Here is a 19,072-nt window from a genome sequence, read left to right as displayed (position 1 = left end):
AAATTTGGACAATGAGTTAAGAATTTATCACCTATATTATAAGCTCTCTAACTTTTTTCTGTGAAACGCATTCTTTTACATGAAACCCTAATTCCGTCACTGAATGCATATAAATGTACAGAAGGGTATAGAAAGTTTCGTATGAAGTGGATATATCAGCTCTCAAAAATGGAAATACGATATAGAATTAGTTTCTCTAAGCGAGAATGCATATGCATGCATGCAAAGCAAACGCTAATAATTGATGCAGACAAAATATGGGCCAGAAGAGGTGCATCTCCAAGCACTGCGGAAGGAGATGAAAGAGATCATGTGGGGAGGGGTCAGGTCTTTCTCAAATTTTCTTCAAATTAAGGCAGCAGATAGAATGGATATATCGTCTGTTGCATGCAGGCTTGCATGGAATAAAAAGAAACCAAGTGAGCTGAACGGGGTCTCTCACAAACTGTGAACAAAATAACAAAATCTGGTGTCTCTGACTCACTCAATTTTGCGTGTAATATATGCATATCTCAATTCCATTAATGTGTGATTCTTCAGAATTTTCGGAAGCTAGCAGATCCTAATGGGGCCCTCCAATCATATATATTGTTGTACCACTAATATATACATGTTTTCAAAACCATTATTAATTTAGCGTATCTTTATGGGCCCTTTCCAATCATGCCTTTTTTTTCTCATGATAAAAGTAAACAAATGATGAAGTTCCCACTACAATTGGTATGGCCTCTGACAAAAATATTAGAAAAGAAAAATTTGTTATGCGCATAATGCTTGTAATATTACATTCTTCCCAAGAACATTATTTATGTAAACTTACCTTCTCTTTTTTTTCTTTACACAAAGGAGATAACTATGAGTGAAAGTATGATTTTTTTTTACCACTTGAGTCATAAGTCATTTGTTCGAATATAAGTTCAATGTAAGTATTATTTCTACATGACATAGATGACGTATAAGTATTATTTCGATATCCCCTCAATTGCTTATTTACCAAATAATTGGCAAGTTCATCGATATGATTTTATCGATATTGTATATAGGAAAAACAGAAACTTACACTTCTTAACTTAATTTATTACACCTAATTTGTTAGGCTGCCAGCGCCAATTATGAGTGCACAGTCGAACAAAATTATTATTTTTTTTTTTAATCAACAAAAGTGAAGAACTCAAACTTTGTGTTCTTAAATTTAAGAAGAGAAATATCACTAGAATAAGAACCGTGAATCATAATTCTATTTAATTATAATAGTTCTAATTGACCGTTAAGATGCTAAAAAATCATTGCACAAAATAGATGCCAAAGCATTGTCAGTTCCAAAAAGAAAAAAATAAGGTGTGCTAACTAAGGAGTGTCATAACATATCACCATGTGGAAACCATTCCTTGATGGACAAATAGCTTTGGGTTGAGAGAGAGGAACACCGCCGCGCAGAGGAAAGAGAATATAAGATTTCTACATCTGAACGTTAGGCGTCTCAAAAACTATTCTTTGTGATATGTGACGTGATGAATTTCCCTCTCTGATTTATTACCCAATTGCATCAAGGCATGTGGATCTCCGCATGATTTCCTGTGGTGGGTAAGATTGCTTCAGCAATAAGATTTAAACAAAGAAAATTTGTAGCAAATGCATCGGTTTGTGAACCCTTCATCGCACACCCAAAAAGGTTGACACTTCGACAATAATGGTGACCTAGAAAAAAAAAAAAAAGTGCATGAATTAATATATATGAATCAATTATACAACTTGTTGAACAAATCAGTGACCACCATCTTCATTAATCATTGTCTAAGAATACTGTTTTTAGACTAATCATCATTGTATAAGAATACACAATTAGATCAGTTTGGTTGACCATATGTATGTGTATAGATGCATGCATCTTGTCGTACCTCCATTTTCCTAACCCCTTTCAAAAGTTGCTTCTATATTTGGCTTAGCGTTCAGTAACATTTCAGTTTCTTGAATAGCTTGAGGTTTACAAAACTCATGCTTCTTTTGGCAAATGAACTTTGCTACGGATTTTCAACAGTTGATGCATGTTGGATAACTCTTGATCATTTATATAATATGAATCCCACATACATCAACAACTAAAAATCGCCACACTCGTGTGAGACCACTCATCCAAAAAATTGGTTTTTCGTAAATATCAAACCCAACTACTCTCATTATCTTAGTTGCATGTGGATATATCATTGCATGGTTGTTGCATGAGATGAGAGGATATGGCATATGCCGAGGCAATGATTGTAGGATCTGATTCATTTCTCTAATATTACAATTAGACCTACATTTGGTTTTGGACCAAATTTAATATCGACCCCCTCTCCCCAATAAGTCTGAGACAGAGGGTGTGAGGTTGTGGGTTCTAACACTTACTGGTGTCATGTGCGGGTTGGCAAAAATTATTGTTGACTTTTTTTTTTGCATGTAACATGACTCTCTTATGTGACAAACAAGCATGGAAATACAGTCGATAATGGCGGAGAGATTTAAGGTCAATTCCAGAATGTGATGATGGAGGCGCTTACAAGTAACAGCCATTATGATCCAAATGATGAGCTATCTTATGCAACATAGAATAATTGTCATCGTAAAGCTGGTAGGTTGATGAGATGACGAGGTTGGTAAATGATATTTTAATATGGAACTTGTGGGGTTGGCAAAAACTAGGGCTACAAGGAATTGGTTGGAGCAATGGATCATTGGAAAATACAGGGTTAAGGGATGATGCCACGTCACATGCCTGGTGGATTGATACAAGAGGATGAACACTGAATCTTCTGGTAGAGATGCATGTATATTATATATACTAAGTGAAAATGAGTTTGAAGATTGAAAGGGAGGAAGATTATAGAATTGATGTTTCTTTAAGCATACGAAAATTTTGAACTGAGAAAAGCAAAATGACTAGTATTTACATCAACTGACATTATATACACATGATCTAAGGAAAACCATAGAAAGGATGCTAACTAATCTATTGTGGTACACCAATCAAAAAACTTTACACATGGCATACAAACCCCCTACCAGAAAATTTCAGGTGAAGCTAGTTCACATCGGAACCCGTCTCCTGCTTTTGGTTCTCCAATTGCAGTCTGCAACAACTTACAGGTTCTCCATCTCATTCTCAAAAAGATGAATGGAAAACTTAGGCTCCAATCCACGACGAGCAGGTAGCGTTGGTGCTGTGCGAGGAAGTTCACTGGTTGAGGATGCTAGCCAAACAAACACCGCAAACCTGTACAAAACATTGACAACCAAGAATGCAGTTTCAATTGACATACGTTAACAACCATGATCAAATTTATAATGTTAACTTGCAGTAAAATATAGGTGCCATGCTAGAAGAAACATATCATACCTAGATAACAACAGACAAGCTAATCTTTCCTTGTCTTGGGTGGTCTTATACCACCACTTGCAGTTGAGGAAGAGGATAGAGGTCTTTTAGAAGGCACGGGTTTCATTGATGTTTCAGACTTCTTTGAAGGAATAAGAGCTGAGTAAAGAATAGCATCAACAGCTTCGCGCTGTTTTTTCCTTTTTGCAATTAAATCTTGAGAAGTTCCAGCTTGATTTGAAGCTCTAACTCCGTCACTTGCATCCTTAGTTTGATTTGCAGGAGCTGAAACTTGATTTGTCTGGCTTCTGTCACCCTCAGAATCTCTCTTAGCCCTTTTTGATTCTTGTGATTTCATAGATCTACCATCATCTGTTCTTTGTTCAGAGTTATCTGCATCCCTTTTCGAAGTTTCAAATTTAACTTTTCTCTTTTTTCTGCTTTCTTTATCTTTACTTTCACCATCTGTAGCATGATCCCTTGACATTGCTGACTTCACCTCCTTGGAAATTTTATTGTGGCCATCTGGAATGGCATCAGTAGAAAGGCCGTCCTTCACTGGTAAATCAGGTTCGTCTCTAGCACTTACTTTTTTTATTCTAGTTTCTTCTTTAGTTGCTGAAAAATCTGTTTCACCTCCATTAGGCCTTCTTTTACTCTGCGCAACGTGATCAATATGTTTTGTTTTTCTTTCAAGTGTTTCCTTTGCACTGCGTTCACTTTTTCTTGCATGCTGATGACTTGTATCTTTAATCTTTTGAACACGTTGTGGCTCTAATGAATCAGTACCAATTTTTTTCTCGGAAGCTGTTTTGAACATGTCCTTGTACGGCTTTTCAGCTGTTATAACCAAATTTCTTTTTTGAGCATCTTTTACAAGAGCAGTCCAGTTTTCATTTGTCTGCAAAGTCCTCGCATTACCCAAAATCCAAAGTGAGAATTTGGCTCTTGTCAAAGCAACATTCATCCGTCTCACATCAGCAACAAACCCAATACTGCTGGAGTTCCTTCCAGGTGCCTCTGCTGCTCTAACAGTGGAAAGTATCAATATATCAACCTCCCGACCTTGGAAGCCATCAATAGTATTAAGTTCCATTTCATCTAAGGTAGAAGATCCAAATGCACTAGAAAAACGAGAGCGCAACAGCGAGAGCTGACACTTATATGGAGTTATGATGCCAATTCTTCCACCAAGAAATTCAGAAGGGTACCTAAGCAACATATCCACTATATAAGCAATCACCCAAAAATCAATAACTAATCTTGAAGGAGTCTGGGTACCTAGGCAACGTATCCAGTATACAATATTTGAAGCAATCAATAACTTAATTTTAAGAAAAAGGAGACTCAATACCTTTTTTTGAAAAACCTAAGTAATTCAACTGCAGCATCAGCTTCATGCTCATTATACAGGGACAAGGCACTAGCATTCTTACCCCGAAGCTCCCGGCCATCAATAACATCATAAAAGAGATAAGGTCCAAGACCTTCAGTCTCATGAAATGGTGCTGATTTGCTAGACATGTGATCGCCATTCAGCAACTTCTTCTCATAAAAATGCAAAGAAGGAAACAGACATATTTCTGGGTGCATCCTATACTGCAAATAATAATGTGCAAGAAAATTTTTCAGGTTCTAAACAAGAGCACAGTCATACCGCACCTCACTCAGAAACAGTAACAGTGGCAGTAACAGCAGTAGTAGTGGACAATTTAGTAATAGAACAATAACATAGAAATAACCTCAGAAGCAGTAGCAGCACCAGTAGTAGAAGAAAGCATACAAGAAGTTTGCAAACAATGATGAATGATCTTGTAAAAAGCAAAAGGTTACAAAAAAAATTTAAATATATTTATAACTCGCAAATTACGCAACATTAAACAACTACCTTCCTTTGAAATGGAAAATATTGACCGTCAAAAGACATGAAGCATCCTTATAAGCCTACAAACACTCAAGTTACAGCCAATAAGAGCGAAGCAAATGCCACTTTAATATGGGACCCCGGTTGCTTTCTGGAATCCAACCGAATAATCTTTTTGTACACTTCCATTGCACCAACGTAAAAAAATAAAAAATATACAGCAGAAACTGTACACTTTATGGCCAAGTTCCAATAACAAAACACTCCTAAATATGGCCAGAACACATCATTATATTATAGCATGCACTCCTTCTGAAAGGGAACGCTATCTTTACCAACACAATATGTATATAACATTAGAATGGGAAAGGGGTGGCGAATTCTTGTAATTTTACTCTACCTGTTTGGTCAGCATAATAACTGGGTGCCCTGCTCTTTGTAAACGTTCGAACATGCTGCACTCATATAAAAATTTACTGGCAACATTTGAGAGAACTGTTGCAGGAAGTTGCTTTGGATCGCCAACCTTTAACATTAATTTCAAATTTCAGCACTACTTAACAATAGAAAATTCTTATGTAATCAACTTAAACACTCCTTACCATGATACATTTGGTTCCATTTGACTTTAAAAGCTGAAGAGGAATAAGAGTAGCAGGTTCCAGAGCCTGTTGTAACAACAAGCAACGCTCAAAAGGTAAGAAAGAAAGAATCCACAACTATTGTTATTAATATTAAAAAGTTGACAGACTTTACTTGAGCAGCTTCATCAATAACAACAGCATCAAAAAGAGTATGTTCAGATGGACTGCCAAACTTATGACTTGACATAGATTCAGAACACACTCCGTAAAGGTCTCCCCCACAGCCACTTAATGTAGTTACCACAATTTCAGCTTCTCTCAGTATAGACTTCCGCAGTTTAAATTTAAGCCCTCTGATTTCTTCGTTAGTTTTCTTCTCCTGCTGCTGAACAGTACTAAGATCCTTATAAATTTGCTTCTTTTGCTCATAAAGTTTTCTTAACTTGAAAGCTATCTCTGCATCAGACATTTTCTTCCCATCATCCCCCTTATAGCTATCATCTTCAGAAGACTTTTTAAGGTCAGGATTTTGATCATTTAAGTTAGCACGCTTGGCTTCAAAGAATCTAATATGATCGACTAACTTTTCTAGATTAGAGCGCAGTGCAATTGAAGAATCCACACTCAAATCATTCTTTGCATCAATCAATTTCATCCTCTCATCTGCCAACCGTTGATCGACAAGTGTATCAATAAAGAATGGCAGCGAATTTGGATGAACTGTTTTCGCATTTCCAACCCTCACAAGATATGGCTTATGCATCTTTCCATCACTGCCGTACAGCCCTTGGCTAGAAATCCTTGACACTAACTCATCAACAGCAGCATTAGATTGAGCACAGATGAGCACCCTTCCTCTCAAGTAACTTTCTACAGCTTTGGTATTCCTTTGTACATCATCATTCAGTTGTCTAGCCAAGGCTGCATCCTGCCACGCCCTTGCAATGGCAGCAGCCTGGTTAATCTTGGGACCTGAAATTTGTTTCGAACTCCCAGCCAGAGTATTTCTTTCAGGACCTGTCTTCTGTGAAGGGGAAGCAAGCAAAGCACTGACAATGGCCACAATAGTTCTTGTCTTACCGGTACCTACATATATGATATATGCAATTAAATCCAATTAACAAATGATAAATCAATTATTTTAGATCTCTGAAAGTTAGGCGAGGTAAACCACAAACCTGGAGGACCCTGGATAAGAGATAATTCAAAATCTTTCGTCCGCCTAGATGTTCCAGTGGCAATACTAATAGCCTGAAGTTGACTCTCATTAAAGGATGACTTCAATACTTGCTGCAACGGTCGAGACAGTTTACTCAGATCTACTTCCTTGCTTTCACTAGAATCATAAGAATCATTGACTGGCTTCAAAATAATTGGAAGTAAGGGGATATCCTTTATTGATGATAATGCCTGGAATTCACGAAGTTGAGGTGTAATGTTCATAATACGACTTGCATGCCATTTACTACGTTCAAGGAGGTTCCTTCTGGCTTGATGTAAACGTGAAGTACCATTCAGAAGATAAAACCTGATGAGTAGTAAACTTAACCTTCGCTTATTGTCTCTCTCACGCCTCTCCACCTGAGAAACACAAAGATTATTTTAGCATAAAAAAATATATAAAAGAAAGTTGTTTTCTAGCATGATATAAAGATATAGATGTGCATAGATGTGTGCATACCAGAATTGCTCACAGAGTTTATCTTCTACAATGAAAATTTAGCAGAAAATTCTATCATATAGATGTGAATCTAGCTCTTCTAAACCTGATAACACTTTTGGGCGCTCATAAGTGATTAAACTTTAGAATGTTTCGCTATTCTTTTTCATTCTTACTATTTTCAAAGAAGATTTTTAATCTTCATCAGCAGACAAAGCAACATCCTGATCATCATTAAAACTTACAAATCACTTTTCATGTAAGAATATCACAACAAACTTACTAGTTGCATGACTAAATATGAAGGAATACCTTCCCAAGCACGTGAACATCATGCGAACATTTTTGTGGGGGCTCTTTTGTTAGCAATACAAGATCGTTTTCTGAGAAGTTGCTTGATGCTGTAGAATCATTGACATCATGAGAAAAGCGTACAAGATGAAAATCATCAATTCTTTCAACTGAAAGCACTGATAAACTGCCAAAGTACATCTCTTCCCATGAAGACATTTCTAGAAATGAACTATGTAACTGTGCTTTAAACTCCTCCAAAACCAATGGACAAAAGATTTCAACATACTGTTCAGGTGAATGGAACTGCACAGGAACCTCCTTTAATTTCGCGACTTTATGGTTATCATTTGCACTTCCAGATGCAACCCCCACTAGAGCAAAGTAATCTAACTCTAAGATAGGTCTATACCATTCATCAAGCCTTGGCGGCTTGAACCTTTTTCGAGCTTCCATCCTCTGTAAATGACCAGGTCTGTTCTGAAAAGGTGATCTAAGCTGAATAAGTTGTCGCTTAGGACCAGGAATGCTTGTTTTTGTCAGAAGTGACTGCTGAGGTCTGACCGAATTGAGAGCAGACTCTAATGAATTGTCGTTGGCATCACATACTATCTGTTTCAACACAGTGTTGTCTTCTTTCAAGACCACATTGTTGGAGGCTTGATTCAACTTTTTGGAACTGACAGCACCGTCAGATGAGTTATTCAAATTAATTTTATCCTGGAATTTTTCAGAATCAATTATACTGCATTCAGGGATTATTTCTTTCCTGCTATTATCTACATCTTTTGATTTGAGCGAAGAAACATGTGGCATTTTTCCTCTTGATCTATCAAAATCCTGTTTCTGATAAGCAAGGCCAGAACCCTCTGTAGCATCTCTTTTCTGGAAGGCCTTGAAAGAATCCTTGTAAGTGTCTGCACCAGAAATATTCTTCGCAGGTTCAGTATAAGAAGCACTTTTATCAGCACTACAAGCAATTGTCTTGTCACCCACCATGCACGGACTCATCTTAGTATCAGACAAAATTACTTCACTGGGTGAAACTGCTTCAGTTTCATCATCAGAAAGGACAATCATACCATCCCTACACTTTCTGTTATCGACCAATGGTGAGTGCAGGATTTGAACATCTGGTTCCTTGATTGGCAAGGGCTGCATAACTGGAGCTGAATACTTCTTCTCAAAAGATAACCCTTTGGGAAACAAAGCTTTTGAACAGAGGTCGGTCTTTCCCACACTAGAAGAGGCTTCCTTGGATAAAGAAACTGAAAGGAGTGCCACTTGTTCCATCAATTGATCCATGGAAACGCAATCTAGATTTAAGAAGGCACAAAACATAAAAACACTGTTAGTTCCAATAGTGAAAAATGGTCACTGCTTCAACAGAAGAGAAGGGGGTCAGGTGCTCATTGCAAGATAGTAATGTTTTTTTTTGCATCAACGTATATCAATATGGAAAGCTCACCGGATGAAATTAGATTTTCAATGGTGCCGATTGTTGATGTGATAGAACTGTTGCAAAACCCTTTTAGCAATTTCAGCAAGGAGGTGATTGTTCGTTGCCAGTATACGACCACAGTTTTAAGTGATGACTTTCCCCAATCCATAAAATCATGAAGCCATGAGAAGTCATGTGTATTTTCCTTTGTTCCAGAAAATCCAGACTGTTTATGACATAAACAGTATATATTTTCAAACACACAAGGGAGGATCTCAAGTATTCGGACACAAGTCATCTGAAACAAAATGTAAGTAAAAATAATAAGAATTCCAGCTTAGTAGAACCCAGATATAACGCATCAAAGAAGCTGAGATCCACTTTTCCTTCCTTTTTGTAGGAATTGTTGAACTCATATAGTTCCAAAAATCACTAAAAACTAAAACTGCACATAAAAACAATACTCAGGTGCACACAACCATGCACAGAGAGAGAGAGAGAGAGAGAGAGAGAGAGAGAGAGAGAGAGAGAGAGAGGACAAGTATGTTACTTCATCTAATAAGTTACCCCACAGCCCACCCCAAGGAAAAAAATGCTACCAGTACCCATAAGTACAACACCAAGTATGTTACTTCATCTAATAAGTTACCCCACAGCCCACCCCAAGGAAAAAAAATGCTACCAGTACCCATATGTACAACACCAAGAAGTTGTCTTCACTATGCGAATAACCAAAATAGACTTGTCATTCACAATTAGAAACACTACCTGACAAACACTGTAATCAATAAATGCTTTTCCTTCTAATAAGCACCTGCAGACGGAAGGCCATGCAGTTTCTGATAGCAAGTAATAAAATCTTTCCAGTAAATTTGAGTCAACATTTGACGGATGGCCATTGACATTGACAGGTGAGGAATCAAAGACTGGCTGCCTAAGAAATCCACCTTGGGAAGAAAACTTCGTTGTATTTAAGTGGTCAGGTTCTGGAAAGTCCGCAGCACGTGAATCCCCGTCAATAAGTAATCTCCGAAGAACAAAGAAAAAATGATGTAGGGTCTGAAACTTTAATATAACAGTATCCAGTTGGACCTGAAAAATTGAAATGAACTGTAGTAGAAAAAGAACAGAAGCAAAGGATATCACAATAAGGATAACTATTCTGTAAAACTTAATGACTGTAACACTGGTAATACACACTACCAGCATTTCAGAACTTATGTTCTACCCATTAAACATGGACCCATACGTTCTTTCTCTATCTGTGACCAGTTTCCTGACGAGAGGAAAAGAACACGGAGGTGGAAAAGGCAACCACCACCGAAGAAACAAAAACAAACAGAGAAAAAAACAGCACCAAACCCTCCCAAGCTAACAGGGAGGAACACAACCGAAAAACCACAGAACAACACACCCCCCACCCCTCAGTTAACCGAAGCTGCCATATCCCTCATAATAGTGGAATAAGAGTAGTCTTTAAACTCTTTTGTAACCGAAGCCCACAACGCTGCCCAGTACTTAACTCTATCCCAAAGCTCACTCACACATTCTAATTAAAATTAGCATGCCTGTTTATCTAAACATAGTAGGTCAGGACACTTATAGCCTCTTTTAACTAATCAAGAAACTGACAATTAAATAAAATACGGATCAGAGAGATGGCACGAAACTTGGGCCTCTTTTTAGAGGTCAAATAAAATGAGTGTCCATCAACGTATAAGTTTATTGTAATTATAAATTCACCATCAAACAGATAAGTTTATCGAAATTACAAATCAAGCTAATTAGTTGACTTAAAATTGAACACATGTACAGATGCACCTAGTTATATACTAGACTAACGGAACAGATACGTGAACTAAATGCTGCTGCTATATATCAGTAGTTTCAATTTTCAAGAAATTTGATGAAGCAAAAGTATTACCAGTTTCACAGCATGTCTCAAGCCCAAAAGGACAGCAGACAATGAAGATCCATAAGAACATAGGAACTTCAAACTACTAGAAAGACCCTGTGTATTGGAAACCTGTTCCACGATGCACTTGCCAAATTTCCTCACATTCTGCATCACATAGAGATTAATGCAATACAAAAAAATTAAAACAGACACAATAGAAGATGCAAACAATAAGTAAAATTGAATGATAACATTATGAGGTCCAATTAAGTGGGCATCTAAGCTATAAATATATGTTTTCTGGGCTAAAGTATAAATAGTATAAATAACTGTTGGAATCCAATAATTACATCATTGGGATCTATAAGTGAAAGGAACAAGCTTTCACCCATCCTTGGCTCCCATGTCCACTGTTTACGAAGTTCCCCCTGCCCCACATGAACCAGAAAATGTGATGTTAACCTGTAACACACCACCATGTTAGTACTAAAAGACCCACAAAGTCCACCAGGAACAAAGTATGCACAAAATGGAAGCTGTAGCACATAAACTGAAAAATATAGCAGCATTTCTATAACATAAGTAACAAAGGTAAGAAGAATGAATGGAACGAAAATAACCTGTTGAATGTTCGTATTAAAGGAAGAGACATTGTTGAGACTTTAATTGAGTTTTTTGACTCCTTCCCATCTCCACCATCATCAGAACCAGTGGGGACCTTCCACCCAAAGGTTGAAGATATTTCTGTAGCTAAGGATGAAAGCCAGGTTTTGACTGGAAGAGCACTTTCTGCACCAGTCTCAGGTTCTACCATAGGAAAACGAGATCGTGCCCAGAAAACAGCCTTGGAAAACGATATAGGAAGAATTGATGGATTGATGTCAACAAGGACATCAATCCATAACATTGGAATGCACATCCACTCTCCAAATTCCCGAGATGTAATTTTACTTTGAATGCTAAATTCACTCCATGAACTATTATCCTTCTCTTCAGCATCCACAGAAAATGGAAGCCCCTCATCATCTTCATCATTCAACTCATAAGACATGCTTCTTTCAGAACCCACGGTTGGGTGGGTATTCAACACTGAGCTTATTAACACAGCAGCATCAGACACCATGATAGTTTGTATAAGATCAAAGGCAGGTTGTCTTAGAGAACTGTGAAGCGAAGAATCCTTCAGAGATGACACAAGAGAAGGGCCCCTGTCAAATACAAACAGATTAATCAGGCAACAGTAATGTTGTGCAAAACGAGAGCAATAGTACAGGACCTTCATCAATCTTTTATACCAGATATTTACGATTAATATGAAGATAGAAACTAATTTCTCTGCAACATTCAACCCCAGGAGAAAATTATTTTCAGATGGAAGTCTCCCCTATTCCCTCCTATAGTTTGCAAAAATATCTGGCAAAAACGAATGACAGAAAATACATATTCCAAACTGAAAAGTAATAGCATAATCAACTTCATGTCATCTGTTTTCTCCCCAGAAACAGCCTCCACAGATATATCAAATCAATGATAGATAAATCACATACCACATATGTGCACATTCAGATGGAGGACAAGGCGGGTTCATTGTGTAACCTCGATGCACAATTAGAAGGGCTATCTGAAAATGAAAACTTGCAATAAATAAAGCAAAGATAATGCAGAAAATAAAACTGTCTTACAATAATAATGAGAAGATGCATAATCTAACTAAACACAAGATACCGCACGTATTAACAATCTAAGGGAAGAAATAAGAACCTGACAAGCCTTTTGTCTCGTTAAGCCACTGAAGTTACTACTCACGGGAACCTGAATGAGGAGAAAATATAGAAAATGCCTACGTTGCTTTTCATGTTCCCCATCTTGCAAAGCTTCAAGAGACTGCATCAATTGGACTTGGACATATCAGATTAGTAACTACTGCTAGCAAGTGAAAAAATAACAAACAGGAACAGGCTATAAATGAAAGTTGCCAGAAAGGCTATAAATGAAAGTTGCAGAATATATCACAGACATGCCTGCAGAAAAGGCTGAAAAAGATCGAAAATGTCCTTATGGCTCTTCTCGTTTCGAGTATGAAAACACTGGCCCAGTAGAGTATTGCGCATCACACTGGGAGACAATGTAGATCTCAGCCAAAGTTTACAACCTAAGTCAAGCCACAATTGTAAGGAAAAATGACTGAGCAGTATTGAACAGAAAATCAACATATAATTGAAAATTAAAAGGAGATGTGTACCAAGCATTTCAAAGAGTATTCTCAAGCAAGCAACTGCGTGAGAGAATTCTAATGAGTCACCACTAATATGGTTGAGTACAATATCAAGAAAAATGGGATAGCGCTCTAATATCCCTTCTTCAAAAGCTGGAGGTTCCAAAAACCCAAGCCTTCATAAAACACACAAAAGGATCATTACCAATAAAACTGGAAAAGGAAAAATACTTTTGATAATAAATTATTTGTAGCCAGAAGTTCCTACAGTGATTTTATTCCAAGCCATATGGACATGCGTTCCAGCTGCACTCTTGGCCTTAAAGTTTTCAAAGTTGATGGTAACACTTCAGTCTCCAAGAAGCCGATGAATTTCTTAAGCAAAGGCTGCAAGGGTTCCAAGTCTGTTGCTCTCCTATGCACAAAGATAACAAAAAATGAAACCAAAATGCAGAGACTGAATTACAATTATAGATAAATATAAAGCATTTGCATGAAGGCACATGCTAACTAAACAAAAAGGCAACATTTCATAGAAGAAGGTAGTTTTGAATGTGAATAGTGATATCAGTAGTGCATAACAACAGTTTCAACCCAAAAAATGTGATTTGGTGACGCATTCAAACATTACAATGTAAAATGTTAAAACACCTGCACCTCACCCACCCCCCTTACCCTCTTCCACCACAGGCTAAAGAGCCCAAAAACAAGACCAGGTTGTTAGCATAATCATCAGATGACAAATTTTGAAACTCAAGATCAAACCATTAAAGCAGAAACCCGCATAATATCAGAGTACCTCAGTTTTCCCATAGAACCAGCTAAACGATGACCAACAGAGCGCACTCTTCTTTTGAAGAAAAATAACGCATAAACGCCCTAACAGAAAACAGCTTCAATCTATAAGGAAAAAATTATACACTTCTTTAAGAAAGACAAAAGCCAACTGAGAACACATAGAAACAAATCTACCAAAAACATACCGGAAACTGTTGCTGTCCAGCCAGAGCCAGTTCATGCATATTATCAACTGCTTCAATAAATTTTTCAAATTCAGTGAATAAGGACTCATCATCCAATAGTACAGGGAACATTAGGACCTGTCAAGCAGTAGACAACAAATGTATCAAATCAAAGTCAATTCTAATATGACAACATACAAGGAAATCTAATGCATAGATAAATGCACACATATCACTTATAAGGATGAAAATGTCAATGTCAGTACAAATACTGATACTCCCAATTCACGGAAATATCGACGGAAATAGTGATATCTATGAGAATAATATTGGTAGAAAACCAAAAAAAAATGATAAACCCTAGACATGTAAACTTCAAAATGAATGATCAAGTCCTCCTGTCCTTTTTCATCCCCTAACAAAAACAGGCTTTCATTGTGTTTTTCAACATAAGTAAGGCTTGTCCAAATACCTCTAGAGCTCAAACTTCCATTTCTCCTACACATTGACCCCCTTGCCTGGCTATTAATTAGATTGGTTTTCCACAAGGCAAATAAAAAACAAATAAATAGACCAATGCACAAACAGGGAAGACAAAAAACTAAAATAGTCATAGCATTAAGCTGAGCCCAATCTGTAACGTCCTTCAAACCAAGTAAATACTAATGGTCCATTCCAAAATTATACAAAGACATGGGCTTAATAATTTACATAGCAGGACCAGTTAAAGCCCAAATTAAATTCAAACCCAGCAAAGTCGCGGGGTAAAATCACAAAAAGCAAACACTATATTCAGCCCAACCTGAAAACAAGATCCACTCCACTAAGAAAAACAACTGAGCAAAGCTGAACCTCCATCTGAAGGAGTTGGGGACAGAGAACCAGCCCTTTACCCATTCATACGCCTTTTCCTCACACAGCAGCAGCCCCTTTTCCTTCATTTATTCAGTTTTCACAGACACCAGCATACCATCTGTGTGTAACTCAAAGAGGGGGGTGGGGAGAGAGAGAGAGAGAGAGAGAGAGAGAGAGAGAGAGAGAGAGAGAGAGAGAGTACCCAACTGCCACACACCCTCAGATAATCCATTGGTCATCTAGGTTTAAAACTCATACTAAAGTGTCCCTTAGTTTTGAATTTACCACAGTATGTCAAAAAGGAGCTACATAAAAAAGAATTTTCCAAAAACCATGCCAAAATTTTGGTTGATACTTACCACCATATCACGGAAACTTCAGGAATTTTTCCTAAATATCCAGTTTTTTCTAACCATTTCCGCCAAAATCAAAATTTCCACATACAATCACCAATATTTCCTGAAAACTCTGTAAGATATAACTGGTCCACACCCACCCAATTTTCCATAATGGCACTGGCGCTCTACTTTAGAAGGACAACGTATCCTGGGGTAAGATATGGCATCACCATACATAACAACACCAAGAGAACTTCCATAACAAGTTTAAATATAAGACATGATCATATGAGAATCAACTGTAAGCCTGATATTTACATAAGCTCAAATGATCGACCAAATGCCATACTAGGCCATAAAAACCAAATCATTACAGTTTCAACAAACTTTTTTGCAGAAACCAGGAAAACATTTCAACTTCTCTCATAGGGTATATGTCTTGTAAACATAGTGATTAAGAAAAAGACCAGGACCAAACATTACATGATAAATTATCAATCATTTCGTTGACCATCCAACTTACATATACTGATAAACATGAAGAGCCTATTTAGACTGCCTTTTGATGATAACACAGAATTTTAATACCCTATTTTTTCCACTGAACCAGACATGGATGTCAATTATCCCTTCCAGGCATGCATCTTGACATACAATTACATAGTTGGAATGAATTTTCCAATTGTTTCCTTAACACCTTTTGATACCGACATGCTATACATTCAACATGTATGAATAAAAGTTTACTATAAGTACAATTCTTGTTGTATCATAAAGAATAAGTCAATAAAAAGAAAATTGAAAGAGAACATCGGCATACCTCATACATGACACTAATGACTTCGGCATTATCACGGGCAGCATCATATTCTTTTCGGGCTAATTTAGTATTTATCTCTATCAAGTGCTGTGTCACTCTTTCCTCATCAAGACTTCGCAAAACATCCAGAAGGGGACCAATAGAACTCGATTCGTACTCCGTGCTATACATCTCATGGGCTTGATAGTGCTGGGAAATGCATTGGATGCACTGCCGCATTTCCTCAGAGATTCTCCTCCATAGTTGTCTAAGAGGAGAATCAGAATGCTCATCTTTGAAGTAGTTGTAAAAAGTCTCCAGAAGAGGCCCCATTATATCCCAGGACCCACACCAAATATGATTTTCTTTTGGCAAACAGATCAAGAATTTAAATGCATCTGCAAACCTGACACAATGCCAAAATGGAATACTAAACGTTAGAACTAAACAAACACATAGAGAGTCTAGTCAGCTGATTAAGAATAGTAAACCATCAAATCTTGAAGATAACCACCCCAAAAAAATAAAAATAAATAAAAGACAACAAATAAATCAAGAAGGATGCATGAGTGCATTCTCAGGTTAAGGTAGTTCTTGGATTCAATCTTACACAGCAAAGAGAAACAAAAGGTCTAAACTTTAGATGAATTCAATTGCTTAAGTCTCACATAATAAATCTAGGTTTATAATTCTTTACAGTAATTTTATAGAGTTAACAATTAAAACTGAAATTTGAACTGCAAAAAAGGCTTTGTGCCTAAGACTTCCTAGGTCAGACATATCCATGAAGAAGCCCACACAATAAACGATAATAAAATTAACCACATACGCGAAGAAATTGATGTGGATCATCAGCAGAAACAAACATGCTAATGTAGTTCACTTCTTGCACTACATTAAGGATCGCATTTAGTTATCGGAATAGCAATTCTGCATAAGTAAATAAGAATCTTAACATAAATAACATACCTAGAACAACAATGCCAATGCATGCAGGCCTCGTGTAACATAATAAACAAAAACTCTCCATTTCCCTTACTTTCTTTTCTCCACTTTAAAAGAAATCCGATTTTCCATCTTGCACAGAAATCCATTTACTAAGCCGCCAATCAAATTCGGCATTGCTGTCATTAAATTTAGTTCTTCTATTTACTTATCTTATCTAAACCAAGCAAAATTAACAGCAATAATGAATAAACAAAGTTCTTTAGATAACTGTGTTTAGCATTTTTCGGAAAAGTATGCTTCCTGAGAGCAAGGATTAAGCGAACTGGCTGCAAAACCAAATTAAAACAAATAAGTGAGAGAGAAGACCATTGTTCTTTGTTCTGGTGGAGACGATGACGTTTAGAGGAGTCAATGCGATCGTCGTCTTCGTCTGCTTCTTCCTCAATGCCTCTCCAACGGTCCAGTAACTCTCTTCTCGTGGCCAGTTTATTCGCCATTTATCCAAATTACAGTGTTTCTATTTTTTTCTTTCAATTTAATGACAATTTTCTAGGGTTTTCTGCACAGAGAAAGATCATGGAAGGAGAGAGAGAGTCTGAGAGTAATAAGAGAGGGAAAGTGGGAGACATAACAAAGGAGAAAATATATAGGCATTGGAATTTGGATGTTGGAGGGGCTTACGGGTCATTCCATCATTCGGTCCAAGAAACGGGAAGGCTTGTAAGTTGTATCCACTAGGTTCGGGGTCCGGATTTATTTTACCGCCATCTCATCGGACAATTGAGCCGGGTCTCCATTCAGATTCTCTAAAACGGGTCAAATCACATGTGGCCCAAAGTGCAAGTTTTGGACTTATCTTGTCGGCCTGATCAACTACTGGACTTGAACCACATCCTTCTTCTTTTCTTAGAGCACTTCTATCAGTTTGCCCCTTGCTATGGTAAAGGGAGCTAGGGCAGCTACTATTCAAGTCAATAGTGGTTGTTCTTGCAAAAAACAATGTGTTTTTCCAACAATTGCCCTTTGCCATGGCAAATACTATTCATTTTTTTATTTTTTTACAACTTTTTTTTACCTAAACAACTAATTTGGATAATATTTTCAGATAAGATTTATGGGTTCCTACGTGTCAATATTATTCATATTGGATAAGATTTTACGTTTCAAATTTCAGATAAATTTCAAAATTCATATGTATTAGTTGGTATTTATAGAAAAAAAATTAGTATCTTTTTGTTTTTTTTTTGTTTTTAAATTCGATTTTTAAAAAAAAAATTAATACACAAAAATTGGTTACCGTTGGATTAGAGGAAAAAATCGAATCAGATAGCCCAGAAGCCGACACGTGGAAGCTAGCCGTTGGGGGCTACTGTAGCGCAAGCGTGCAATTTTTTTTTAACCTTGGCGCGTGCAACGGTAAAAAAAATTCAAACAGCAAGGGCTGACTCCAGGCTGGCATCAACGATGACATCACCCAGCCCTGGAGCTCACGCTCAGGCTAAACTCCACCTCGGGGCAGCCCAGTCTGGTGGCCCCCACCTCCTGCCCGGGCCTGCTTTTGTTGCTGGAAACCACTTTTTGGCCCTAACCCCCCCTCTCCCCTAGCCCAAGTCCAGCCTTAGCTGCTGGAAATGCTCTTAAAGAAGTGAAAGAATTCTGTAGTGAAGGCTCTAAGACGATTCCCTATCTCTTAATTGTTGGATCAAATTAATTTATAGTTATATTAGATTTATTAGTTTGATCCAACGGTTAAGAAATAAAACTTCATCTTAGATAAGACCCTCACTAAAGAAGTGTGCTACTGTGCTGAATTAGAATGTTTTCTTTAAGACTCCTTATTTTTGCAAATCACAAATTAAGGGA

The 19,072-nt window shown here is 37.3% G+C and overlaps 1 protein-coding gene across 3 annotated transcripts; it reads right to left on the bottom strand.

The window, feature by feature from the left end:
- Nucleotides 2,843–17,869, bottom strand: LOC18782252 (helicase SEN1). 3 transcript variants are annotated; one of them, XM_020559741.1, is made up of 22 exons: nt 17,576–17,869; nt 16,283–16,667; nt 14,291–14,407; nt 14,107–14,186; nt 13,576–13,722; nt 13,335–13,483; nt 13,114–13,244; nt 12,854–12,976; nt 12,640–12,713; nt 11,713–12,300; nt 11,443–11,554; nt 11,120–11,257; nt 9,964–10,287; nt 9,223–9,493; nt 7,776–9,070; nt 6,982–7,384; nt 5,976–6,889; nt 5,822–5,887; nt 5,620–5,745; nt 4,710–4,954; nt 3,377–4,566; nt 2,843–3,253 (listed from the first exon to the last, which is right to left on the bottom strand). In XM_020559741.1, the coding sequence occupies exons 1-21, from the start codon at nt 17,704–17,706 to the stop codon at nt 3,396–3,398; spliced, it is 6,990 nt and encodes a 2,329-aa protein (XP_020415330.1). In that variant the 5' UTR covers nt 17,707–17,869; the 3' UTR covers nt 2,843–3,253; nt 3,377–3,395. The 3 variants fall into 3 exon arrangements, with proteins under 3 accessions (XP_020415330.1, XP_020415331.1, XP_020415332.1); XM_020559742.1 differs by lacking the exon at nt 9,964–10,287 and having other exon boundaries at nt 17,576–17,865; XM_020559743.1 differs by lacking the exons at nt 13,114–13,244; nt 13,335–13,483; nt 13,576–13,722; ... (2 more) ...; nt 16,283–16,667; nt 17,576–17,869 and having other exon boundaries at nt 12,640–12,709; nt 12,854–12,942.

Source organism: Prunus persica, chromosome G3, assembly GCF_000346465.2.
Source record: "Prunus persica cultivar Lovell chromosome G3, Prunus_persica_NCBIv2, whole genome shotgun sequence".
NCBI classification, from domain to species: Eukaryota; Viridiplantae; Streptophyta; class Magnoliopsida; order Rosales; family Rosaceae; genus Prunus; species Prunus persica.
The sequence above is the reverse complement of the archived record's forward strand: the minus strand, read 5'-3'. Positions and strand labels throughout refer to the sequence as shown.